Consider the following 27585-nt stretch of genomic DNA (forward strand, 5'->3'; position numbering starts at 1 on the left):
TTAAACAAACGCCAAGTTATTCGAGCTTGTTTTTTTAGCTATCGAGTATTTATCAAAAGCGTTCAAGCCCGTTCGTTTATCTTATCAAATTAACATGAACGAGCTCTTATTGAGCCGAGCCACGAGTAGCTCGTCGAACGCTCGGTCCATTTGCAAACCTAAGTATAGTATAGAATATAAATGCATATATAATTACATAATACATGAAAAAGGAAAAAGGAAAAAGGAAGAAGAGGATGAACTTTATATGAAAATGAAAATGGATATAATTCGTGGCACATAAAACTTAAAACACGATGAATGGCTTACACATCAAAGAAGAGCCACATAGCCATCTAATACTTGGAAGTAAAATAATTTGCCTCAACTCTTCTATCCCGAGACATATGATCGAAGGACGTTTAAATTTATGATAACAAATACACATATGATAGCTATTTGGTTCCTTATTATAGTATAAATTAAACCATTTAATCCTCTCTCTCTCTCCACAATCTTTGTGCTTACATAAGCATGACAAAATTCTTTGTATTTGTGTATAAATGGCAATGATATAAAGCTTGTTATAAACTTCACTTTTAAACCAAATGAAAAATTATTGAAATTAAATTCCTTTGGAATAGAACATGTTGTATACTCTCATAAATAGGCATAACAAATATTATCTTTAGTTCAAGCCTATATTTTATTCTTATAAAGTTCTACATGCAAAAAATGATAAGTTCGTTAGAATCATAACTTTCGATGGTGTTATTTATATAAAAAAATGTAAATAAATGATTTTTACTTAAATTCTTCCTGAACAATGGATGCTATCCTCCCTATTAAAAATGGACTTTCATTTCAAAATATTCATTTTAAATAATAATTGTTGTCGTATCATTTGGAAAAATAGTATCTATTGATACCCTTTGAACTATTACTCATACACATTAAAGAGAAACAAACCAAGGGTCCAATCTAAATGGATTATGGATAGATCTATACTATTATAGTTGTAAAAGTGAATATAATATCATTTTATCAACCAAAACATTTGGGATTAGCCTAATAAATTATTATTTTTCTTCAATTTTTATTGAGCATTGATAGATAAGTTAAATCTACTATTCACAAATTATTTTGAATAATTTTTACCACAAACCTTATATCTCTCTCTTTTTCTACATAATCCTCATGACAATAATTTTATCAACTTAAATAACAAGCATTTTCTATCTTCATTGTACACTTTCAAACACTCTTAATTTCAATATAAGTCGCTCTACCATTTCCTTAAACATAATCATTCTTTATTTATCATTCCTAATTTTGACGACTATTTTCTTTTTTCCATTGTCCGATTAATTATTGGAACATAATTATTGAAAATAATTATTAGGATTAATTGCTATTTTATATAATAAAGACTATTAATGTAATTCACTATGAGTAATAATTTTAAAATAATCTAATCTAATTGTGTTTAACAACTATTTTTATAATGAACAAAAAAAATTTAATGACTTTTTTAAATGCATAATAATTTAATTATTACTAAATCAAATTAAGTTTCTAAAATTCTAAAATATACTTATCCATCTTAATTTATGATCACTATAAATTTAGTCATCTTTACTTAAGAATCTTATCTCAAAATTACTTTTAAAATTTTTAAATTTAAACAATAAAATTATGAAAAAATATATAAATATATTCTAATATAAAAATACATCAAAATAAGCTTCAAAATTTTAAAATTTCCATTATAATTAATATTATATATAATTTTTTTAAAATTTCACTAATTTAAACATAAATTTAAAAACTAGAAAATGGCCTAAATAATTACTAGACTCTTTATGAAAAATCAAAATGATCTTCAACTATATTAAATGATAATTTTGATCACTCAATTTTTTAAAGAATAATTATAATAAACTCATAATGAAACTATTTTAATAATTTTTCCCATTTAAAAACTAACCCAAATTTATGAGCAAGCATTTAATTCGACCTAAGTGTCAAAATCATTACTATATAACAATAGATTCCCATGGCAGGGCAGTCAGTCACGTATTCCTACAATCGAACGGTCCACATTTCAAAGAAAGAGCATGTGGCTGACGTGGAATGCAATCAGACCGTTGAAAGCATACTTTAATTTTATTTCCGTTCATGGGTCGGCTGCAACCTTTTTGGCATGTGGGCTTCTCTTAGCCACCGACGTTACCCTACGTTTGGACCGCGTTAATGCGGTTGACCGGCTATACCCGGTGGATCATTGCTGTCGACACATTAGGGCATCTCCAACCGAGAACGCAATTTTTCGCGGCAAAATACAGCAAAACTCCAAAATGCCGTGAATCTGCTCCAATCAAACTCCATTTTAGATGCTTCTATGAAGGTAACGATACTTCTTCCCTTTCGCTTGTTTTTTTCGTCAAATCTGGTTGAGAGAACAAAATAACATTGGTGAATAGTACAACGCCAATAAATGACGGAAGATTTGGCCTTCGGCTGGAGCGACTGAACGACGACATATGCATGTTTGACACTTTGGCGTTTGATAGGAGATGCTTTAATGTACAGTTAGCCAACTGCATACACACACATTATGTACAGTTAGGCAAGCAAAAAAAAGATGATTAGGAAAAAAAACATGTGATTCTCATCAATATTCTTGTTACTTAAGAGTAAGAGAAGATGAAGAAGAGGAGGAACACTCGACATCATTTTTGTTTTTTAATTTTTGTAAGAAAAAGTAAGACTCGACAACATATCTAGTATTAAATGCGATAAAATTAGGGTTTTAATTAGTAAGGAATGAACAGGAGAAATGAATATTAGATGTAAGAGATGACAGATAGAGGAGAGAGCACATTCACTCGCAATGGTGAAACTGAGCTTCTTCATCAATGTAGGACTGTGCTTTCTCTCTTCTGTCATCTGTTCTAATGGATTTCATAGCTCCTCTTCACTTCTATTTTATTTAAACATTCAAATGAGAAAACATTCATAATTTTTAAGAGAGAGAGAAAAGTAAATATAGGAAAATAAGATATCTTAAATTAATTTGTTTTTATTGGTCATGCATTGAATATTTAAATAGTCATATTTGAATTTAATTTTCATTTTTTATTTTTTATTTTCAAAAAGGAATTTTTTTTTCTAAAAATATCTCTCTTTATATACATATTTTATCTATACACTTCTCAACTTAAATACAAAAAATTTAACTCGTCCTCTTCAAATTTTCTTCAAAATATCTACAACCATTTAAAAATTTATTTACACCAATAAATGTTAAAGCACTACATAAGAAAAAAATTATAAATAAAAAATAAAATCAGTGTAGATAACACTATTCACAAAAAAAAAAAAAAAAAGAATCCCCAAATGAAGGATAATTTTAAGAATTGATAATTTTTTCCTCCATTTTTAATAAAATGCTTGAAAATAGTGTCTATCTTTTTAATAGAATATTTCTTTAAAAATTTATTTAACGCCAATAAATATTAAAGCACTTCATAAAAAGAAAAAATTAAAAAAAATTAAATCAACGTAGATAACTCTATTCACAAAAAAAAAAAATTATTATCCCCAAATAAAGGATAACTTGGAGTGTGGCCGTGTGGGGGAAGTGAGGTGTGAGCGTCGAAGGGAAAGATGCCCGTATATTTATAGCCGGTCGACGGCAATGATCCACGGGGTATAGCCGGTCAACCGCATTAACGCGGTCCTAACGTAGCGTAACGTCGGGGTCTAAGAAAAGCCCACCTGCCAAAACGGTAGCAGGCGACCCAAGAACGAAAATAAAATTAAAGGTTTGCATTCAACGGTCTGATTGCATTCCACGTCAGCCACGTGCTCTTTCTTTGAAATGTAGACCGTTGGATTGTGGGAATACTTGACCGACTGCCCTGCCATGGGAATCTATTGTTTTATGGTAATGATTTTGACACTTAGGTCAAATTAAATGCTTACTCATAAATTTGGGTTAGTTTTTAAATGGGAAAAAGTGTAAAAATAGTTTCATTAGGGGTTTCTCAAGGCTTGTTAGGATTTAATGGATCTTCATATGCTAGAGAGATTAATCTGCGTGGACATAGAACAGCTTATTGTCTAAAAGCCAATTAGGTGCAGCCACGTCATCCAATATTGAGCAGTACCGAGCTCGGTACTCAGTATTGAGCAATACTAAGTTACGATACCAAGTAGAGGTGATGAGGCGCATTTTAATTAAGATATGGATGGCATTCGATGTCTGCACCTAATAATTTCACTAGATATGCTGACTACGAAATCTGAAGACAACTTGAATTTGTTTATCTCACAAAGAAGATTGCCATTTATATGTGATATAGATTTAGTTTGGATTTTTTTTTTTTTTTTTTTTTTTTTTTTTTTTTTTTTTTTTTTTTGCTACTTTCTAAAACATCTTCTTAATATGAGAAATTAAAAAAAATTTGTTTAAAAAAAACCAGCAATAAATTGCCTTCTCAAAAAGAAACTATAAATAATGGGAAACTGCTGCAGATTGATGCCCAGAAACTCTTACCATTAACAGTCAAAATCACTATTTAATTAGGATGTGAAAGTGGCACATTTATCTACATGTTTTATTTTTCCTTCTTTATTCTATTGGATTAATTTTTTGGGAATTTATTTTTTTTAAATGTAATTAGATTATATTTTCCATGCAACGCAAATAGTAATGTTTCTATGTTGTTGTTGTTTTTTTTTTTTTTGAAATTGATTGTATTCCAATAATTTGAAGTTATACTTAAACTTTTATATAAATGTTACAATTTGATATCAATATTTATTATAGACTAAGATTTTGTTTGAGATTATTTTCTTACTATTTTTTAAAGCATTTTTTATTAAAAAAAAAATAATATTTTGTACTGAAAATTATTTTAAAAATAGTTAAAAAAACCGTCACAAACGAATCCTAAAAAAAAGTTTTCGCAATGCTAATTTTAGACGATTTTTCAATTGGAGAGAAAGGAAATTACAGCACTACATTTAGCAGTGATAAAAAAACTCTTTAAAACTAAATCTTTTGCATATATAAAAAATTTATCGAAGATAGCTTTTAATCTTTATTTTTTCACATTTTTTTAATTTGTGAGTAATTATTATATGACTTAATTGAGATTAAAAATAAATAATTGCATTATAATACAATAAAACATACAAATTTATAATCACAAAAATAGCTATGACTATAGAGTCAAAAGAATAAAAAAATAATAATTTTAATCATAATTCAATTTTAAAATAAATAAATGATATTTTTTTTTAATACAACCAACTTGTTTGCTTACCTATTCAAGAAAAAAATATCATTTTTAAAATATCAATGTATGGGAAATTTTTTTATAATTTTCATATTAAATATAATAATAGTTTCATGATTAACAAATAAAATATAGTAATTTTCATTATTTATTAAATAAGGATAGCTAACTCTTGCATATAGATTAAAATTTTCTTGACATCTTTATATATATATATATATATTAAATTTCCTGAAAGTTTAATATTAATATTTGATTTTCCTAAATCAAAGCCTAATTACAAACTTGACTAATTAATAAATAATATACCAATTTTACAATAAATTTTAATGGAGATATCGAGAAAATAAAAAATCTATTTGTTTTCTTGATTAAAAACCTTATTTTAATATGCATATTAAAATTTTCAATTTATTGAGCAAAATAATTACTATTCTTCAGCACAAAATTCTTAAACAATAATTTTATTCTAAAAAAATAAAGTATAGATCTCTTTCAAAAATTATTTGTTTCATGCTCTTTCAACTCATGTTTAAAAATGTTTCTAAATATATAGCATGTTTTTATTCGATTTATTATGAATTCATTTGTTTGTGTGTGACGTGTTGAGCTTGAGCTTAGCTCGAATTAGTTGAAAAATACTAAAATTTAATTTTTTAAATAAACCATAAAAAATTAAAATAAAAAATTTTATTACTAAAATTTTATTTTAATAACAATTGATTAAGCTCAAAATTTAATAATAAACATATATATATATATATATCTAAGTTTATTTTGTTTATTTACAAAACTATCCATTTTTCAAATCCATTAATCAAATTTCTTCCCAATATTATAATCCACAACAAAATTATCATTTTTTATTCTTAATATTTTATAAAAATTTCATAATTTACAACACAAAAAAATTAAATGTTGGATTTAACATTTTAGAAACTCAAAGAATTAAAATTATAATTATGCATATTTGCTATGTTTGATTTGTAGGAATTAGAAATATAAATTCATTTTAGTTCATAATTTGATATTATTTATAGATAATCATTATTAAGTAATATTGCGCGTTAAAACTTTTATAACTGTGGAGTGTTTAATATATTAGTTTAATACAAAGACCCAACACACAAATAGTGGTACGAGACATTCATTAGAACTATTTATACAAAAAACCTAATAACGAAAAAAATCACAAGGCCTATCATAGTTGCAATAATACACTAATTTTATATACAAGAATATGCTCTTCTCCGCAATTCAAAAAGACGTGATCGCATAGTTAAAAATAATTGTCTAATTTCCTTTGTAGAGATAACGGAAATCGGTTGTCCACATGAGAGCAGATGAAATCGAATAACATAATGGATGTTTATAGCCAAGAAACAATAATCGAAAGAAGGAAGTTAGATGATTATGACGACAATTATTATGATAGTCATCAATGGTGATCACCAAAAAAATATAATTGACTTATTTAACTCTCTCAAATCTCAAACCTACTTCATTGAATTCGTTTTATCGAGATATTTAATTTGACAATAAATTTATTACCAAAATTTAATTCTAAAAGTTTTCAATTCAAATCTTACTTTACGATTCATGTTGATCGAATGAATTTCATGCACAGATATCAAACTCATATTTTTATTAACTTCCCATCCAAACCTAATACTCCTCAAAAGACCTAAAAAAAAAAACCACATTCTAATCAACCAATAAATAACAAAATAAACCAATCAATTTCTCTTTAAAAGAAACAAGTGTGAACATTAATTTAAAATCAATTCCTCTCTCATTTACTCTTCTAATTCCTTCAAACCAACAAGTCCTAAGCAAAATTTGGCTATGATGAAACCCATTATCTCCACCATTATAAGAAAATAATGCAATAATGTTTGGCTTTTTGTTTTAATAATATAAAGATTTGAATTTGATCTTTTGATATTCAAAATTGTGAAAAGATGTTGCAGATTTTATGATTGTGTGAATCTTTTTAAATGATAAAGGTAGAGCATTAATGACCTAATAGTTTGTTGCAATAATTGCCCATATCATAATGAAATAAGAATATTACAATAAAGAGAGAAAAAAATAAATGAAAGAGTTTCTTTTTTTTATTTTTGGATACAAATATCAAAAGTTGATATTTTGATGTTGCATAATGTGGTGTGAATCTTGGATTTAGTTTGTGACAGCTTTTTTACTACTTTTAGTATACAATTTTTTTTTTTTTTAAAGAAATTTTTGAAATAAAAAATTACTTTTAAAAAGCAATAAAAAAGCTATCTCAAATAAAACTTTATTATTGCTTCATTTGAGACAACTTTCCTAATCCTTCTTAAAGCAGCTTTTTAGTACAAGAAAACTATTTTAAGAAGCAGTAAAAAAGCCGTCCCAAACAAAATCTAAATGATTAGAATAATGCATTAGTGATCTAATAGTTTATTGCAAGAATTGAAACATACCATAATAGAATTAGGAGATTCCTATGGACTGGGATTAAGGTCATGACATTCAGTGGATGACTGACAAAATCTGGACATTTTGCTCTATGAGATAGATTGATTCAATTAACAAATTAGCACAGATAAAAATGAAGGTGTTATGAGATTGCTTGATGAATCCAAAGTGGCTATGCCTTTAACTTGAAGCCTGTTTAATGGAAAATAAAGTTTGAATGCTAAGTTGAGCTTCAATACTCTTAAAAGATTATGTACTAATGATCATTAAAAAAATACCTGCAGGAAAACTCTTACTGTTGTAGAATGTTCAATACTCTTAACAGGAGCTTATAAAGAATTCAGCATTTCTTCAAAAGAAAATTGATGTTGACTTTGCTTCTCTGAATCATTTTTATTACTTTGATGTTCTGATACTGAATCTTTAAGCACATCTAACTCACTGGTCTCCTTGCAAGCAGGCCTAATCTTAGTCTTCCATCTGATCCCAATTGCTTCTGCCTGGTCCGCAAACAAAATCTTCGACGTCGACGCCGATGAGCTACAAATGTCCCTGTAAGTATCGTAATCAGCGGCACGAGTGTTGCCGCCTTCCAATAGCTTTGCAAGGGGATGCAAAACCGATACCGGCCCATCGTCTTTCTCCAGCATGTCCTTCAATACCAAAAAATCATTCACCAGCTCCATTTTGTTAAACTGAATAAGAGCTGCAGTTCTATCAAGAAAAAACACAGAGATCAAAGAAGCTGTGCCAAACACCTTGCACAAGCATTCCTCAATATCATTTGGTTTAAGCTTAGATGAGAAACCCCAGATAAGGGCAATGTTTGCATATTCTATTTTTAGATATTTGCGTTTGTAAGATGAAACTGGGCTCTCTGAACCTGTTCTTAAGTCGATTACTGTTCCACTGTTCCAACTAGGGTACAAGATATTGATGTAGCTCTTCAGATTATCATTCCTTGCCAGATCCATTATCGACGAGTCCTGCTCGAATTTGATACCTAAATGACTGCAAGCTTGAGCAAAGACACATCCGGTCATAAAAGCATCAAATCCAGCTTCATGCTTTGCACCTGAATTCCAGGAAGATGATCTACATGAGAGAGAATCAGTTACACAAAGCTAAACCAAAAAAACTAATCATAACCACTAAGAGGTAAGCCAAGTAAAATAGATTACTTCAGAGAAATAAAATTGGTAGTTTTCAAACATGGCAAAAAATAGTTTTTTTCTGTGTTTGCGTTTGCCAGTAACTTAGCAAAGTTAAACAAAATTGCTTGCTAAAATCTGAAAATCAGTCTCAAAGTTTGGTTCACATCAATGTTTGATCCTCTGAGCTTTAGAGGAAACATATGACGTTTCAGAACCTTGACGACTTTATTAATCAACCCATATCCAAAATGGTTGTTTTTAATGAAAGCCATACTACAAACAACCAAATGATTCTCAAGAAACAAACTACAAAATATACTTCAGTAAATACTCAGATTACATTTTTTTATTCTGAATGTACTCCATCAATATAGATGACATGTTTTTATTTAATAAAAAATGTATGGCATTACACATTAAGAAAACTTGAGCCTAACATCAGCTAAAGGCTATGCTATACAACAACAACAACATCAAGCCTTTGTCCCACTACATGGGGTCGACTACATTAATCTTTTTTTCTCCATTGTGTCCTATTAAAAGTCAAATTCTCGTTTAAATCTAATAAAGAAATATCTTTTCTAATATTTTCTAACCAAGTCTTTTTAGGTCTACCTTTACCTTTCTTAATATAAGTCAAATCTAATACCTCCACTTTCCTAACCGGGTCATCAGAAGGCCATCGTTTTATGTGACCATACCATCTAAGGAGACTCTCTCTAATCTTATCTTCCAATGGAGCTACTCCAACCTTTTCTTGTATATGCTCATTTCGTATCCTGACTCTAAGGGTAAATCCACTCATCCACTTGAGCATCCTCATCTCTGCAACACTTAACTTAGTATTATGCTTCTCTTTTAATAAGCAACATTCTATACCATAAAGAATTGTAGGTCTCACCACCATCTTATAGAATTTTCCCTTAAATGTGAGGGGGACTTTTCTATCACACAATAAGCCCAATGCATTCCTCCACTTCAAAGATGATATGCATGGACTAAAAAGGGAATTAAACACAAAATATACATAACTGGAGCTCATAAAATGCAAAGATTTTAAATGCCTTTAAGATGTAACTTGTGAAACAGAAAATTGTGGTTGTTCTTCAAAGTATCAAGAACATCCCGATGCCTAAAATTCATAGCTAGATGTAGGGGGAATAAATATACATGCACATTGAGTGTGTTGGTTTGTGTGTTTCAGTGTACCATATTAAGTATGCTAATCTAGGCCATTTATGAACAATAGCAAGACATTATACTGTAAAACGGCAATAGACAATAGCAAAAGAAAGACTCCTTAATGAAGATAGAACTACTACCCCAGTTCATCAGCTTGAACATCGACTTTAACAAATGAACGAGTAGAAGCCAAATTCTGAGATGTGGAAGATAGTTGTGGGCACAAAAGAGAGAAGGCAGATGACAATGATTTCTTTTTCTTCTTCATCAAATACTGAATAAAATTGTTAGAACTTATGAGGTGCTTGGTGTCGATAATGTGGGGAAGTATCTTGTTGACTGATAAAGCAAATTCCTCCATCGACGAAGGAAGAGGACCAATAATAAAAGAAACATGGAAAGTTGCAATTCTTCTTTACTAATAATATCCATCAAAATTGGCAAAAACGTTCAGCATTTGAGTATAAAAACAAACTTCACCTTTCATTTTCAATTTCGTACCATAAGAGATGCCCTATCCTCCTCAGAATCCGTGTAAACTACTAGCTTCTGTGAAGAACAATTTTCACCACTTACACATAAATACAGGAGGTCCTTGAAGTATTTTCTTAAAACCTGCACAGTAATAACTGTCCATCCGTTGGCTCAAATTAAGAAACAAAAAAATTATGGTCACCAGAAATAGAATAGTGATAATAATTCATAAACCGCAATTTAAAATGTAATCAGTCATATGCAACCTTTTTACACACTGAAAAGGTTAACCAACAGGCTGAAAAAAATTAGAAAAGTTCACCATGCAAAGTGCTATAAAGATAATGATTAAGGTTAACCAAAAGGATGGCAAATTTGTAGCCTGAGGCCTTAATCAACTTAAAAAATGCAAACTTAACTCCAATCAAAACAATTTAGGCCACGTTTCGGACAACTTTCTTATTGCTTTCTAAGGTAGCTTTCTAGTACAAAAAGTTCTTGACCTAGAAAGCAGTAAGAAAGCCGTCCCAAACAAAGCTTTAATCGCAAAGTCCGCAATACCTGTTGCATGCAACTCGAATATTCCTAGAGAACATAACTGAGTTTCAACCTGAAAAGCAAATCCCATCTTGAGTTTTTTTTTTTCCTAAATATTTCTTTTTCCAGATTACTTGCAGTTCGGATGAAAATTATCTGGAACAATTTTGTATAAATCAGCACAGAAAGCAACCAAAAACCTTGTTTAACCATCTGTATGGCCCGGCATTCATTTAGTCTTTGTCATTTCTTCAATGGTAATAAGAGATGCAATATAATGAAGAGAAGTTCAAATTACAAGTCATGCATACCAAGCAGATAAACAGAAAGAAAACCGGCGACACTTCTTTACCTCATCCATTAGTTGAAGGAGTTCAGGTTGCAGGAAGGATATAGTTCAAAATAAATGACAGCCATAGCCCAAATCAATATACAGTTACTATTATCAAGTAAAAAAATGACGATAGAATATAAATATAACAACTAGAAGCAAGCAATCATACAAGAGATGAATTTTCATCAGGAACTACAAGAAGGCCAAACTGTATAGAACGTCATGTAAAAGGCATTTCTTAGCAGTAAAATTCAAATAAAATCATTACCAGTTGAATCAGCTTAAGCTGGTGGAAGGTGAATCCATTCAACATTATAGCTGGGTGCATTTTGAAGAAAACCATCTGAAAGTCCACATTGTGGCCACAATCGTTTCCTTCTAAAATAGGATCTTCTGGATATTTCAACACATTCTCACGCCATTCATGAAATCTAATTTTCATCCTTTCTGTAAAAAAAACATCTGCAGTCCGCACTGCGGGTATTTCAACGTATTCTTCAGACTCGCTTGAGAAACCAAGCAAAGCATTCTCATAAGCCGAGCACAGGTTCTGTAGAGCCTCTTCTTCTTGTGTTTTAGATAAATAAGAGATTCCTGAAATTACACAAATATTGTAAATACTTAAATAGTCAAGCATATTGTTCTGGTTTTGCTTGTAAAGGATGATAATGATCTTTTGTGCCATACAGGGCTATTTAAGAGCCTGCTTAGTTTTCTGCAAGTTTTTGGAGGCATTCTTAGGGGTAAGTCACTTCAGTCTAGGAAGTGATATACACAGATTTTGTCATCTCAACTTCCCCTTAAACTGGTTGGAAGTCATTTATGATACTTGCACTCAAGATGTGAGTACTTCCATTTACATGTAACCAACAAACCCTAAACAACAATGAGAAATTACTAGGTGCGGACACCATATGCAGAGAACCGTCTGATTTTCTCTTTGTTTACAGTAAAAGCACAGTCAAAGCGCAACTGCTACAGTAACTGTGCTTTGACTGCACTTTTACTGTAGACAGAAAGAAATCTGAATGATTCTCTCTGTCTGGTGTCCGCACCTAATAATTTGCCCTAAACAATAGCATGAATAGCACCATTTAAATTGCCAAGGAACTTTCTAGTCATTTGATCATGTTGGATATCAATAACGTCTAAAAACGTGCTTAGTAGAGTATAGACGAATAAATCTGATAGCTAGGCGATTTTCGTAATTTAAATACCAAAAAGATAATTGATAATAACTGAAACATTACATACCTTCATGTATGCAAGCATTGAAATCAAACTGGTATTTAGCTAGAAAACTTATTGAAGTTGTCTGGCAAAGAAATTCATCAGTTGGCCCTTCAACTGACAGCACTTTTCGAGGAAATATATAAAAGTTAAGCCTGCCACACGTTAGACAGAACTTCATCATATTTAATGATTAAAAAAAACTTAGAGAGAATATACACAACAAAATGTCATATCACAAATATAGAAATAGAGTTGTTGGGTCTCAAGATAATAAAAATCAGCTATTTTTCCCTAATAGTCAAGCATCTGTTTCATGATCATTACAAAGTTGGCCGCATACTTAATTAACTTGCAACAAATAGCAGTTCATCTTAAGATGATCATTTGTATACACATACTGTTCTGAGATTTTGATTTACTAAGCTTTTGTTTAGCTCGATGGCCCTGTTTTGAGTGCACCCATCAGCAAAATGGTCCCGGTAGCTTTCTTAAGGGGAAAGCAAAGTACTGCCTAAACTGCCAACTTTCCCCTCCTTTTTGCAGCAGATGGGTAAGAATAGCCAACGCTCGTGAGTTCGCCAAACAACACATCACTTGAAGGTCATCAAAGAAAGTGAAACAATGATAAGCATTCAAGGGCGCAAAGATGCTGTCTAAGTCTGCAAAGAAAGTTGCAAAGGAAACCAAAATATTTGCTCTTCACAAGTATCATAAACTTCAAAAATAAGGGACCAATACCCTTCCACATTCACAAGATTATCTTTGATATAATTTTGAGAACTTTTCATAAGCATGTAAGCTTTAGTTCCTACAGTAAATGTAGAAGAACACCTTTCCAAGGATATTCAAAAGGCTTGTGGTACTCAATGGCTCAATGCATGCATATGCAAGGTTGTTATTATTATTTAAAATGAAGCAAAGATTACGTCACCTAAAAGGGCCTGCATAAAATTTCTGCTCAAATCTCAGGTATACTATGTAACAATCATAAAGCACATGTATGATAGACAAAATCCCAGGATCTTAGAGGATTCTTAATATAATTCTGTTGCCTAGCATTTGAGATACCAAGTATTGTAAAACAATAGATGTGAAAAGTTTCATTAAATAATATAGGACAATATTTTCACACAGCTATTGTACCAAACCGTGTCCGACAAGGCAAGAGATGACAGAACTATATGGAATAATAGAACATACTTCCATTTGAGTTGCAATGCAAAGCTTCGTGGGCATTGGAGAAAAAAGAACAACAAAATATTAACCATAATGGAAACTTAATTTAAAAAACTAAGAGTAGTACAGAAAAGAAACTTATGATTTAAATTTATTTTTCTAACATGAATGCTTTAGTTTTGAATAAGATTGTCATTAAATTTTAAAAAAAAATTGTAGATTTATTGCATTTTCTCTAGTATGTTTTTAACAATCCTAAAGAAAAATTTGGATCCACCAAATGAATGCAACAAAATGATCTCTACATACATCATTCAATAATGATTTTACTATCAACGCACCCATGCATTTACGAGAAGGACAAAGTTGTCCAGGATCAATGTTATCAATGTTCTAAATCGTCGTCATCACAAATTATAAATGTAAGTTTAAGTTGGAGTGAGTAGCTTGATATTAAAATAACACAAATAAGTTAAACAACAAAGTTTCCCTTTGATTGTTTTTCTAAAATTCATAAAGAACATAAATGCCTTCAAATACAGCATTAAAAAAAAAACTGTTGGATTAGGTAAATTTAATCAAAGAGGGGGACTAAAATAAATTTCATTTTACCACAAACTTTTAATTATATGACCTCAATATGCTGTTATACCTTTGATTACGAACCCAAAAAAAAAAACATCAACAAAAAGATATGCCTTTCTACATAGGCATCAGCCAAAGTAGCCATTTTTAAGAGAAGCAAAATTGAAATAAACAAGAAAAAAAACTCACGGGTGGGCGATGAAGGAGCCCTGGCAAGCATCCCACCGAAAAGTGCAAAGACCAAACTGGACAACAGCAAACTTCTCGGCGGAATCCTTCACCTTGAGATACCGCACGTCCGAGCGATCAAACTCGAACGAATCACGCCACGGCGCGCTAGTTACACCCGTCATCTCCAGATCGATGGCAACGAAATCCGCCTCCCGGATTCGGATTCGCAGGTCATCGAGAACCGAACAAAAGTTGGACAAAGTCACCTTTTTTACCGCCACTGAGACGCCAGAACCGCCGGAAGTGGTAGTGGAGGCGGCGGAGGATAGAAAGCGGTGGAGGTGGCGATATTGCGCAGAGGTTATGGTTTGGGTAATGGCGCGGCTGCCGAAAGCCCTAAACCCTGAAAGCGCCATGACCTACTCATTTACAGTTTACATCGGCTATGGAGTTCAGGTATTATTTAGCTTGAAAGAGTATAAAGCAAGACTTTTTAATCTTATTAATATTTGATTTAAAATAAAATTAATGTATTATAAAATTTTTGAGTATTTAAAATCTATCATTTAATTTATTTTTTGATGTATTTAAATTTCTTCAAATTTAAATGAGTTCTAAAATATCAAAAAATTATTTCAATTGTCGCACCAGCCACCATAGCAGCTACCAACAACCACCAGCCACCGATAAGAAAAATATTGGCCACCTGTTATCATCTTATTTTTACTTTATATTACATTTATTTTATATCAAATCAAACAAGAAAAAAAAATCCCATGCATTTCTTTTATAGTCGTCCAAACAACTCCAAATTATTTCAGTTGAAGGGATAATAAAAATACAAATAATATTTTTTAGATCAATTTTATTATTTTTATTCAAACATTAAATTCATAACAATCATCAAATTCTCATTAATATGATCTGAATTCAATAGTTTATTTTATTTTTAAGGAGAGTGATAAATTGATGAAAGAAATTTTGATTTTTATATAAATCACAAATCACAATGCATTTAATTTGAGAAAATATCTTGATTAAGAATGATAAATTTATTTTAAAAAAAATTAACATTATATAACTCGAAATGCAAGTAATTTGAGAAATATCTGTGCTATTATTTTTTTCCGAAAAATATGTTTAAAAGGTTCTTTCTCATGAAACTAGTCCCAATAAGAGATAGTATAAATATCTCGTAGGTGCAAAATGACTAGTGTTTGAAATTGGTTCGAACCTCTTGAGAAGGTTGGTTCTTCTAAGATGAATTCAATCTTGCTTGGATCAAATCTCAGGGATTTGCTTTCCCTAGTGAGAATTTTTTTCTCTTTAAGCTCTCTTGCCAAGAGGACATTGATATAGTATTGGAGGTGATCATTTCTTCTAAAATGATTAACCTTTGTTTTTTGAAGAAGTGGATGTTGAATTTTATACATGTTAAGGGCTAGTTTGTTGATTCCAAAATAGAATAAATTTCCTACTTTTCTTCAAGCTGGTGAAATGAGGATAATTTATCTAGAGTTGCGAGCAAATTAGGCCCACCTCCAACAACTAATGATTTAAGTATTTAACCATATCAAAATTCAGTTTCACTTTTGCTTGTGTGTGTCAAAATTAATCAATATTCTACCCTCCAAGACTTTATTCCTATTAAACTTAGTGGGATCAGATTTAACTAAGGAGTTCATGATGATTGAAAACCTTAAGCTTGCATGGCTTGTATGTTTTTTGCCCATGATAACAACTCATGCCTCAAAATCCATTAATAAATGCAAGTCACTATGTTTAGGAGTGGAGGTAAAAGTCAAGCTCCCCAAAAGGATTTTTAAATGCTTAAGCCCACCCTAGGTAGTTATCCCTTAGAATTCTTTGACCAGTTGTAAAGTCTAAAACTCTTCATGACCCTCATCAAAGAAAACTTATTCCATTTCTTATGACATGGGGACCTTAACGAACCTCGAGCCCCTCCATCTATATCCTCAAACACTTTCAATGCATCCCACTCTAAATAGTCTCTTCCAATGGCCTAGGCCACTACTACCATATTTTTTAATACTTTTCAATAGGAAACTCCTAAGAATCAGAATACTTCAAAACATCGCACAAGAGAAAGGCAAAAGACTTGCATAACAAACAATAAAACCCCTTTTTACCATTATGTGAATTCCCTCCATTAGACTTTGGAATATAAGATATATTCTAATCACTATTTTGAACCTAGGTTCAAACACATATTCAACCTAGTACAAACATGATTCATATCTTATTCAAACTCAGTTTGAATCAATGTTCAAACATGAGTTTGAAATCAATTCAATCCAATATTTGAACCTAATTCAAACCTCTTGAAAAATGAGTCAAGTAATCATCCTAACCCTCGCTGGCAAAGTTGAGCACGACTTATATCCTCAACATCATCATCTTCATATGAAACATCGTTACCATTTTTACCAAAGCTAAGTTTGAACCGACCTCTGTCAGTAGTCTCTACTTTGTTGTTGTGATGACCTCTGAATGTTTATTCTTCTCTAATTAATTTGATATTACATGAGCTATATTTGATGGATATGCTTCTTTCAATTGACCTCATTATCAATCCATTGTCTCCTCTCCTTCTATTTTTTAACTATAGTTGACATCACAAGATACTCCACAATCACAATTTCACCCTCACATTAATCCATGACAAAATAGAGATGATGAGAGACAAATGCGTACACACCGCTAGACATCTTCCACTAGCAAGTTCTCATTGCAAACTATTTGCTTCACCCCCTCTCCCTTTTTTTGACCAGCCATTGAGTTCATCACTATTTTTGTTATAGTATTTCTCTTTTTTTTTCAACAACTCGTTGGAGTGGTTATATGCCCCTTCACTCTTCTCTATCACGACATTTCCCCTTTTTCCTATAACCTAACTTTCATTAAAATCTCAACACTATGAATCTTGATCTTTCAAATATTTTCCCATCAAACTTTTATTAAAGATCAAGGCTCTTTTCTTCCACGATAGTGTATGTATTTTGCAAATTAACCAAGAATTAATCTTAATGGGATCAAATTCGTTCTTAATGGAATATGCATAATTTAACCAAGAATTTCAAAATGATTAGAAACCTAAGAATTTAATCTTAAGGCACATTCATATTAATCTTAATGGGATCAAATTGAACCAATAATTTCTAAATGATCAGAAACCTAAAGATTGTATATCTGGTATGTATTTTGCAGATGATAACAACTCATGCCCTAAAACCCATCAACAAAAGCATGTGGCTATCCATTGGGACAATGGTAGGAGTTAAGCACACCATTAAAAAAAATTATGTCTGAGCCCCCTTCAATAATTATCCCTCATAATCATCTAGCTATTAGTTTCCCTAATAAGTTTGAAACTCCTCTTAACCTTCCTCAAAGAAAACCACTTCCTCTTTTTCAATGGTGAGAGACCTTAACCAACCTTTAACTCCTCTATCTACTTCTCTAAAGGCTTTCAAAGCCACCACCTTTGAATATTCTCTTCCAATGGCCCATAGACTAACCCAAACTAATCTAAGAATCACCATAATACCTTAACAACTATACAAAATTGATTACAAATGATCTCTCGTATAGAAGTTGACAAAAATTAAAATCCAAAATTGATCTTAATTTACTTTCTATTGTATATAAAATTGATCCCAATCTATTCCCTAAGGAATTATTTAAGATCAATTTTGATATGCACTTAAGCTAAATGGGTTTGATATTTTGAGATTTTTTTTGACATTTTCTCTACTGTTAAGTCTCCTCTAATTGTTCTTTTTCTAAGCTTCCTGCTATGTTATTCTTTAGTTTTTTCAAGAGAAGTTACGATTTTATTTGTATGTCTTTACTTCTATATATCGTTTTGCCCATTTTGGTAACTTGTTTTTTTTACTAATGAAGATTGGATTCTGCTTTATTTTTCATAATAAAATCTCAGGTCAGAAAAATTCTTAAAATTATTTTATTTTTCTACTCTTTTTTTTTTCTCTGGCCACTTGAGAAAAAAATTTTAATAAAAATTTAGCAAAAATGATCAAATAGGAAAAATTCTTTGTAAAATAATTGCCTAATACCGGCTTAATTTGGGGCAACTTTTTTATTAATTTCTAATGCAGCTTTTTAACACAATTTTTCAATTTAAAAAATTTTACCAAACAACTTAAAAAAAAAAGCTATTTTTTCCCTGCTTTCAAGATATTTTTATACTAATAAGTAGTTTTACAAAGCATTAAGAAAGTCATCCCAAACAAAACCTAAGATTTCATTTGAAAAAGATTTTTTACTACTTTTTAAATCAATTTTTTAGTTGAAGACAGTATTTTAAAAAAAAAAAAAAAAAAAACTTCATAAAATATCAAAAAAAAATATCCCAAACAATCTCACTCATCCAATTATTTTATGAAGCAACTTGCAAAAGGCCCAATTAATTTATTTGTTTTTACAAATATTTGAACCTTACACCTGTACAATATCACAGAAAAAAACAGCCACAGATTGTCAAAGGCCAATTTGTTCAAGCCTAATTTGAAGTAGTTTTCAGCTTAATTGTGCAGTGTATATTAGAACATTTAAATTAGCTATGGCTTGCTTGCACCATAATTATGCCTAACATTAATGCACACATGCTCAACCTAAAATTGCTTAAGAAGTTTGTCATGAACCTTAAATTTATATATTTACTTGTGTACCACTTTATTATCTAAGACTTCATTTGGAATAACTTTTTTATTGCTTTTCTTAAAACAACTTTTTAATATAAATTTTTTTTTTTTTACTAGAAAATTGCTTTAAGAAACAGTAAAATAATCAGTCTCAAACGAACCCTAAATCACATAAAATAATCCTTTACAACTTCAGATAGCTTATCTTAACACAGACACAAGTCATTATCAAGCTTGCATAAAAAATCCTCTTAATTATTCATCAATAGACTCAAAAGTAGACAAAAACAAGGTAGGTATCAGTGCAGTCTCCTGCAACCCAAAGCATCCTGAGCAAGAATCTAAAAATACTATATAGTATTCTTCAGTAGATGAACACACTGTCACAAGGCTAGTTTAAGGAATATGGCATCAATGGTCTTTCATTCACAAGTATTACTTAATATCTTAAATTGTTAAAGGAATTAGATAAAAAACCGCAACCTGAATTTGAAGCCTATCTTCCAGGTTTCGATCAATGGAGATGCTTAGTATGAGTTGCAATAATGCTGTAAAACAGAATTATATTCTGTGCGGACGATGAACGTCATCCAAAGACCAATCAGAATGCGCCATGTCACCCCTGTGCTCGGTACCGCGGCTCGGTACCACTGATGTGTCGCATTTTGGTTGGTCTCCAGACGGCGTTCTGCGTCCGGTCTCCGCACAAAATAATTTATCATAAAACAGAGGACATATAAATGGATATGAAAAAAATAAATAAATAAATAAATAAATAAACCATTTGACTTTGATGATAAGAATTTGGACTAGATTTAAGTTTTTTTGTAACCTGAATATGATCATATTGGACACTTGAGCATGAAATAGAGGAATCATCAGCAAGATGAGAGCAGATTTTCATGTTGAATGAATGGATAGATATGTCATAGTGCTTTCAGCATCAACCCCATTTGGTGCTTAGAAGGAATAGCTCACAGATCGGATCAGCCTAGCTGCAAACGACCCATCCATAGAATGTTTGATTGGATCAGAATTATAGAAGCCGTTTGCACTGACAAACCCAGCAGGAACAAATCTATGTACAGGATCCACAGCAAATTCCTGGAAGACTTTTAAATGTAAAGATTTTCCATAGAAACATACAACAACAACAACAATAACAACATCAAGCCTTTGTCCCACTACGTGGGCTCAGCTAGATGAATCTTTTTTCTCCATTGTGTACTGTTAAAAGTCAAATTATCGTTTAAATCTAACAAAGAAAGATCATTTCTAATATTTTCTAACCAAGTCTTTTTAGGTCTACCTCTACCATAAGTCAAATCTAATACCTATCTTTCCTAATCGGGTCATCAGAATGCCGCTGTTTTATGCGACCAAACCATCTAAGACGACTCTCTCTAATCTTATCTTCCATTGGCGCTACTCCAACCTTTTTACGTATATGCTCATTTCGTATCCTATCTCTAAGGTAAAGCCACTCATCCACCTACATTAAAAATAAATTACTCGTTACAATATAAACTTCTAAGGTTAAAAAAATATATATCAGAATGTTGATGTTGCCACAGATTATTTGCCCTGCACAAGAAGCATGTATAATAGGAGAAAATACTTTACTGTCAAACAACAAAAAGCAATAGCAAAGTTCTAATTAAAAAACGGGAAAATAATAGATCTTCAGTTTCCTCTTTTGCTATTCAACATGGAACTATGAAATATTTTGCAATAATCAGCTCATACCCGATGCCTGAGTAGGAATGCTGCAACCCTCTCCTCATTTTCCTCGGGGTCAATGGAGCAAGTGCTATAAACTAGAATCCCACCAGGCTTTACCAACCTATTTATGAAATTATATCAGGACAGATTCATAAGACTGATTTGTTTCAGAGCAATAAGAACCGTTGATTATAAATTATGGAGTAATAGTAAAAGCAAAGCGTAAACATCTGTAAGGCTTGATAGGACAGGCATGACTGCATGATCAAATTTCTAACAGAAAATTCAGAGAGAATAGAGCGCTTGTTTGTCTTTTAACACCACATTCATACAAACACAGTTCCAGGAGAGGTGAAGAACATGGCATGTAGGTGGGTGAAATAGTTTAAGAGAAAAAAGTTGATAAATTTTGCATAAAGTTCGAGAAGTCACAAATATTTACTTTTTGCATAAATTTTGCAAAAACTTACAACATGATTGCTTAACTACCACTTTTAATGTTTGACAGCCTTCATTAATGTCCTAGCAAAGCTTCCTCTATTATACACAAAATTTAAGTTTCCTTCAAGTGATGCTAGTACAGTTGATGCAAATGTCTAATCTAGGACTTTTTTTCTAATCCTAATCTAGGACGAGATGCAAAAAGCCACACAAAAGATCAAAATACACAATACATCAACTCTTAAATTAGGCAAAAACTTCATCTCTTTTGATTTAATAAATAAAAAATAAATCAACAGAACTTGCTTCAAAATGATAATTTTAAAAATTATCTAAAATAAATTTATATGAAAAAATTTGAGACCGATTATCACATGACAATTAGGATTCACACCACAAGAAGAAAAAATTAAAATATAGCAAATATGACTTAATCTCAATCACATATAAAACGAATCACCAAATATACAGATGAAATAAAAAATTAAGATATAAATCACCAGATGGGAGATCCAGACGCCGCACAAATACAATAGGCAGCTTTTCTAGAAAGTTATCATATCAGTTGCAACAAATTAGTAGAACTAACATCAAACAACACACTAGTTTGAGAAGAAAATAGACTGAAATTTTGCATGCTTTGATGGTTATATAATAATTAAGATCCAAAAATATTGTTATATCAAATCTCAAAATTTACAAGTCCTGATTTCAACAATCTTAGAGGATGGCCACAACAACAAAATCAATCATTTATTCCACTATATAGGGTCTACATGAATATTTTTTCTCCATTGTGTCCTATTAAAAGTAGTGGGGCAAAGGCTTGATGTTGTCGTTGTTGTTGTTGTTGTATCCTATTAAAAGTCAAATTCTCACTTAACTCTAATATAAATTAAAAAGTCATTTCTAATACTTTTTAACTACGTGTTTTTAAGTCTACCTCTACATTTCTTAACATAGACCAGACCTACTACATCAACTCTCCTAACTGGGTCATCGCAAGGCCAACGTTTTATGTGTCAAACCATACTCTCTAATCTTATCTGTCAATAGAGCTACTCCAATCTTTTCACGTAGATACTCGTATGCACTCTATCTCTAAGTGTAAAGTCATTCATCCACCTGAGCATCCTCATCTATGCAATATTTCTACTTCAAAATAATCTTTTTCCCGATATCAATCTAAAGCTCCTCAATTCCTATTTGTAGCTAAATCAATCAATGCAATTACAAAAACCAGAATATTTTACCCCTTAGATCCCAAAATCCCCCTTTCTCCTCCTTCAGCCATAATCAGTCTCAAACCACCCCAGGTGCTGCTCTAGGACGAACGCTCCCAGCAAATCCCCTGCACGTCTCATTTGGCTAGGTAGAGAGGTTAGGTATAAATGAAATTAACCATGGCATAATACTGATTTACACTATGCTTCACTGCCACAAAATTCCCTCACATTAAATGCATGCGGCCCTTAGTGAGTATCCCAAATTTGGATACCCCTGCTACAATGCATTAGTGGAATAAACCGTAACTTAAATTTTAGTTTAGGAAACAATTTTATAAAACTAATTTAATTCAGAAGTGCTTATATACTTAAGATAGCCTATATATATATATATGCACACAAATGATCAGGACAATTTTAGAATTTTATAAAAAATAATATTTATAAATTCCAAAATATGCGAAAAATGGGATATATTAAATTTGAGACTTTTATCTTTTAAAATTTTGAAATATTACAACCCTCTTAATGAATCCTCCTATCAATCCCATTTCACCTACTGAAATAGAGTTAATCTTAAAGCTGATTGGATGAGGTAGAGCTCCAAGGGCCTCAAGCTAAATCTAGAGTTTGAGATTAGAACATAGGAGCCAAGTTGATATTGGAATATGAGAACCAAGTCATAACTGAGCAATCCCACGGCTTAACGTTGAGATCAAATTCGTTACATCCCTAGACAGGATTCCAAGTCTTATGAGGTATGGCACCTTAATCTCTGATGTAATTCTTCAGGGTTAAAACTGATAGATCATATTATAAGGCATTAATAATTCTAAATATTTTGAAATGCCCAAATGTGTGAACTCACCTGGAAGCAGAATCAAGAAGTTCATCCTGTAATTGCTTCAGCTGCCCCAAGTCTTCTAATCTTCTATTCCACCTCAAATCCGCTCTCTTACACAAAAAGCAGAAATGAAAATGGGAAGACCAATAAGCAAGCTTTCATCACAAAAATTCAAACAAGTCTAACAATGTATATGCCAGGCAAATTACTAGGACGGATTTGTAAAAGGAACCAAAATAAAAGAAAAAGGAACCTCAAAATGATCAAGGCACATATCGAAGAGCTATAAATTTGTAAAGAACCGAGCTTTTTTTTTTGTAATCTAAACCTCAAAGACTCTAAAAGTTACAGACACAAGCATGAAATTGTGTTTTACCAGCAAAGACTAGTGAACTTTCAAAGTTCTCAATCATGTTTCCATGGCAATGGATTTCCATATAGTATTTAAGACGAAGCAAATTTCCAAAGCACAAATGAGTTATATCAAAGTAAATCAAGATAGGAATTTCACCCAAGTCCTCAATTTTCTTAGCACACACTATACAATGAATCACAATTCTACTTCTATATTTCTTTTGTTTTATCAAAAACTCTCTCATGCAATGAAAGAAACTTATAGCTTGCCAAACAGTCCAATATGGTTCAAAGATAACTAGTCGAGGATTATAATCAAGTTTCCTGCGGAAAAGAACAGAAGGTTGGTACAAGTAAGAAGTACCTTGGACAGGACACCAAGACCAGAACAAGGAGCATCCAGCAATACTTTATCAGCCTTCATAAGATGGTTTACCTGCAAGGAAAATCAAAACTATAGGTGAAATGATCCAACAGCGTTTAGGTAAAAATCTGTTATTGGAAGATTTGCTGACAGCGACTAAAAATTATCTAGGTTATAACAAAAGAAATGGATTGAGCTAGCACTTCACATAGATCTAGCGATTGAGACCATCAAGGGTCATTGCAACAACTTGATGGCCAATACATCACCCATCAATAAAACTCATTTGGCTAGTTGATTAGTTTTGATTTCCTTTTATATCAGTATGAGTATATAAGTATCAAGAGTTGATTTGTTCATTATTAGTCCATTTGGATCATCAATTTATTTTCTTCATTTCTTATTGAGGAAATTTTATCTTATTATAAATAGCCTACTCAAGATTTACTTGAGGACTTTTGATAATTTTGATGGTTCGATTTATTCAAGTGACTTGAGGGCAATCTAGAGTAATTGTTACTTGTCTCTATAATAATATGATAGTCGAAAGTTTGAATTGCAACATTAACCTCTCTTCAATGCCATGAAAAGGTTGTGTAAATCAACCCCTTCCTAAACCAAAGCATTGAAGTGTCGTGTCGGATGCGTGTCGGGCACTGCATGCCTTTTTGAGGAGAAGTGCCGGTGCATCATAGATTTAGAGCATATTTTATAAACTAATGTATTTCTATTTCTCCAATGGAGAATAAACCTAATTTAACCAACAGAAAGAGTTTTAAAGAGCTCTGAAATTTAATATGGAATTTCATACACCATGATATCTGCCTAAATGTCAATGATGTATGATACTAGGACAATACAAAAGTAAGTATTATATGCATAAGTAATATTACTTTCTGATATCATAATCCCCAACGGGAGAGTAATAGACCAAATAACTTCTGGGCCAGATTTTGTCCTGTCAGCTCGACATTTCCAAATGGCTAGACCCAGTCCGGCTTAGCATACTACATTGCTTTTGGCAGCCTCGTCCGGGGCATGACCCATACAAGTTTGTTGTAGCCCATGCCTGGTCCAATATATACTAAAATAATTAACTTAATTTAAAATATATTACATATATACAAATAATTCACATGGATCCTCAAATGTCTTCAAGATTTAGGTTGGATCTTAGACCGACATTCCAAAGAACAAAAACCTCGATCTTAAGCCTGTAATCACTGCCAACTTAAGGTTGTCCTCAGATGGAAAAAGCAAAAGCAAGATAATTTTATAAGTAAATAAAAACAACTGAAAGTTTCAAGCAAAATGATAAGCATTTACAGCAAATAAGCAATAGTTTTGGTACTATAACACTATAACAGTGTATCAATTCAGCTTGAAAATTTTACTCACACAAAACAAACGAAGGTCCGCATGAATGGCAGTGATAACAGTATCTACATTGTGTATCTTGGATGTTTCTTTTAGCACTCTCAAACGGGCTTTATTTATATCAACTGCCCACAATCTACCTGCCAAACAATAATGCAAATGATTGCCAAACTTCCACAACCTGTATGATAACATGAAGCCATGAAGCATGGACATGCTACAAGAATGTCGATGAGAAGTAGAGAAAATTATCAAAATAGTCTTTGATTACTTGTCTCAAACTATATAAAAGTCTGATTTAGTTCCCGGACATCTTAAATAGGAGATGAAATAATCCCATCATCAAAAGTAATTGATATTTTAAAGTTAAAAATGAATGAAAGGAGTCAAAAATAAAGGTAATTAGGGAATACATATCTTAAAATTTTTTAAAATCTAATTTTCTATTTACCTTATTTCCTCATGTGTGGCAGCTAACTTCGCATATAATATGAGTGGATTAAATCATATAGGTCGTGGAGTAAGATGTTATAATAAATAATTTTGTTCGATATGTTTCTATCTTGATTGCATTGTAACAAGATACAATGGGTTTAATGTTTAATGTTTTTGAATATGAAAGTTTAAATTTTTATATTAATTTTATTGAAATTATTTTTTAAAAAAGAATTAAATGTGTTTTAATAACTTAATTCTTTACATTAATATAATAAACAAACTTAAAATTAAAGAAAGACTCGCAACAACAATAAAATCAACCCTTTATCCCACTATGACAAATACACAAATCATTTTTCTCCATTATATCCTATCAAAATTGAAGAAAGACTCACAAATATCTAATATTAAAAAATATCCTTAATCAAGTAGAAGTGAGCATTTCTTCAATTTTGAATTTATTTCATATATTAATGAAAAGAATTAAATAATTGAAACACAATTTATTCTTTCTAGAAAAATAATTTCAATATACTTAATATAAATATTTAAAACTTTAATCTTCATAAATGAAAAAATTAAACTAAATGTCTTTCATTACAAATAAATTAAGATTAAAAATTGTCAAACAAAGCCCTTCATTACAAAGATCATCTCATTTCATAACCTGCATAATCTCAATTCACTCTTGATGCACACACAGTCAACCAGTGTACATAGGAAAACAACAACAACAACAACATCAAGCCTTAATCCCACAACGTGGGGTCGGTTACATGAAATATTTTTTCTCCATTGTTTCCTGTTAAGAGTCAAACTCTCATTTAAATCTTATAAAGCATATCATTTATAATATTTTCTAAACAAGTATTTTTAGGTCTACCACTACCTTTCATATAACATAAGCCAAATCTAATGTATCTACTCTCCTACTCGGGTCATTGGAAGGCTCCATTTTATGTGACCAAACCATCTATAAAAAGACTATCTCTAACCTTATCTGCCACCGGAGCTACTCCAAGCTTTTCCCACATATGATCTTTTCGCATTCTGACTTTAAGAGTAAAGCCACTCATCCACCTAAGCATCCCCATCTCTGCAACACTAAACATAATTTTATGCTTCTCTTTTAATGGCCAACAATCAGCAATAAAACATTGCATGTCTCACCATCTTATAGAATTTTCCCTTAAGTTTAAGGGGTACTTTTCTATCACAATAAACCTAATCATTCCTCCACTTCAACCATCCAACTTGAATTCTACTAATAATATCCTCATCTATTTCACCATCACTCTGAACAATAAACCCAACTACCCAAGATATGTAAAACGTGTACTTTTATAAATGACTTAATCGCCCAAAGTCACAATCCCCTGATTATATCTATTACAACTAAAATTATACTCCATGCATTCGGTTTTAGATCTACTCAAACGAAAACCTTTATACTCTAAGGTTGACCACCATAATTCAAGTTTACTTTCAACCCCCTCTCTAGTCTTATCAACAAGAAGAATATCATCAGCAAAAAACATACACC

The 27585-nt window shown here is 31.3% G+C and overlaps 2 protein-coding genes across 3 annotated transcripts in view; both read right to left on the reverse strand.

Moving 5' to 3' along the window:
* Nucleotides 1-7903: 7903 nt before the first annotated feature.
* Nucleotides 7904-15054, reverse strand: LOC110091890 (poly(A)-specific ribonuclease PARN). The gene is given in 6 exon segments (XM_020816183.2): nucleotides 7904-8840; nucleotides 10222-10582; nucleotides 10585-10696; nucleotides 11695-12020; nucleotides 12681-12811; nucleotides 14610-15054. Coding segments are annotated over 6 exon segments (2094 nt in total). The 5' UTR covers nucleotides 15008-15054; the 3' UTR covers nucleotides 7904-8074.
* A 4456-nt stretch (nucleotides 15055-19510) lies between these two features.
* Nucleotides 19511-27585, reverse strand: part of LOC110091898 (probable ribosomal RNA small subunit methyltransferase B) — a 32806-nt gene continuing 24731 nt past the window's right edge. Inside the window, exons 13-17 of one of the 2 annotated variants that reach the window (XM_020816196.2) lie at nucleotides 25626-25744; nucleotides 24228-24299; nucleotides 23534-23619; nucleotides 21023-21119; nucleotides 19511-20380 (exon numbers count right to left, since the gene is read on the reverse strand). In XM_020816196.2, coding sequence (XP_020671855.1) covers nucleotides 20237-20380; nucleotides 21023-21119; nucleotides 23534-23619; nucleotides 24228-24299; nucleotides 25626-25744 — 518 coding nt within the window. In that variant the 3' untranslated portion in view covers nucleotides 19511-20236. The remainder of the gene's footprint in view (nucleotides 20381-21022; nucleotides 21120-23533; nucleotides 23620-24227; nucleotides 24300-25625; nucleotides 25745-27585) is intronic. The other variant, XM_020816195.2, reaches the window with a different exon arrangement.

This window comes from Dendrobium catenatum, unplaced genomic scaffold (assembly GCF_001605985.2).
Source record: "Dendrobium catenatum unplaced genomic scaffold, ASM160598v2 fragScaff_scaffold_1126, whole genome shotgun sequence".
In the NCBI taxonomy this organism is placed as follows: domain Eukaryota; kingdom Viridiplantae; phylum Streptophyta; class Magnoliopsida; order Asparagales; family Orchidaceae; genus Dendrobium; species Dendrobium catenatum.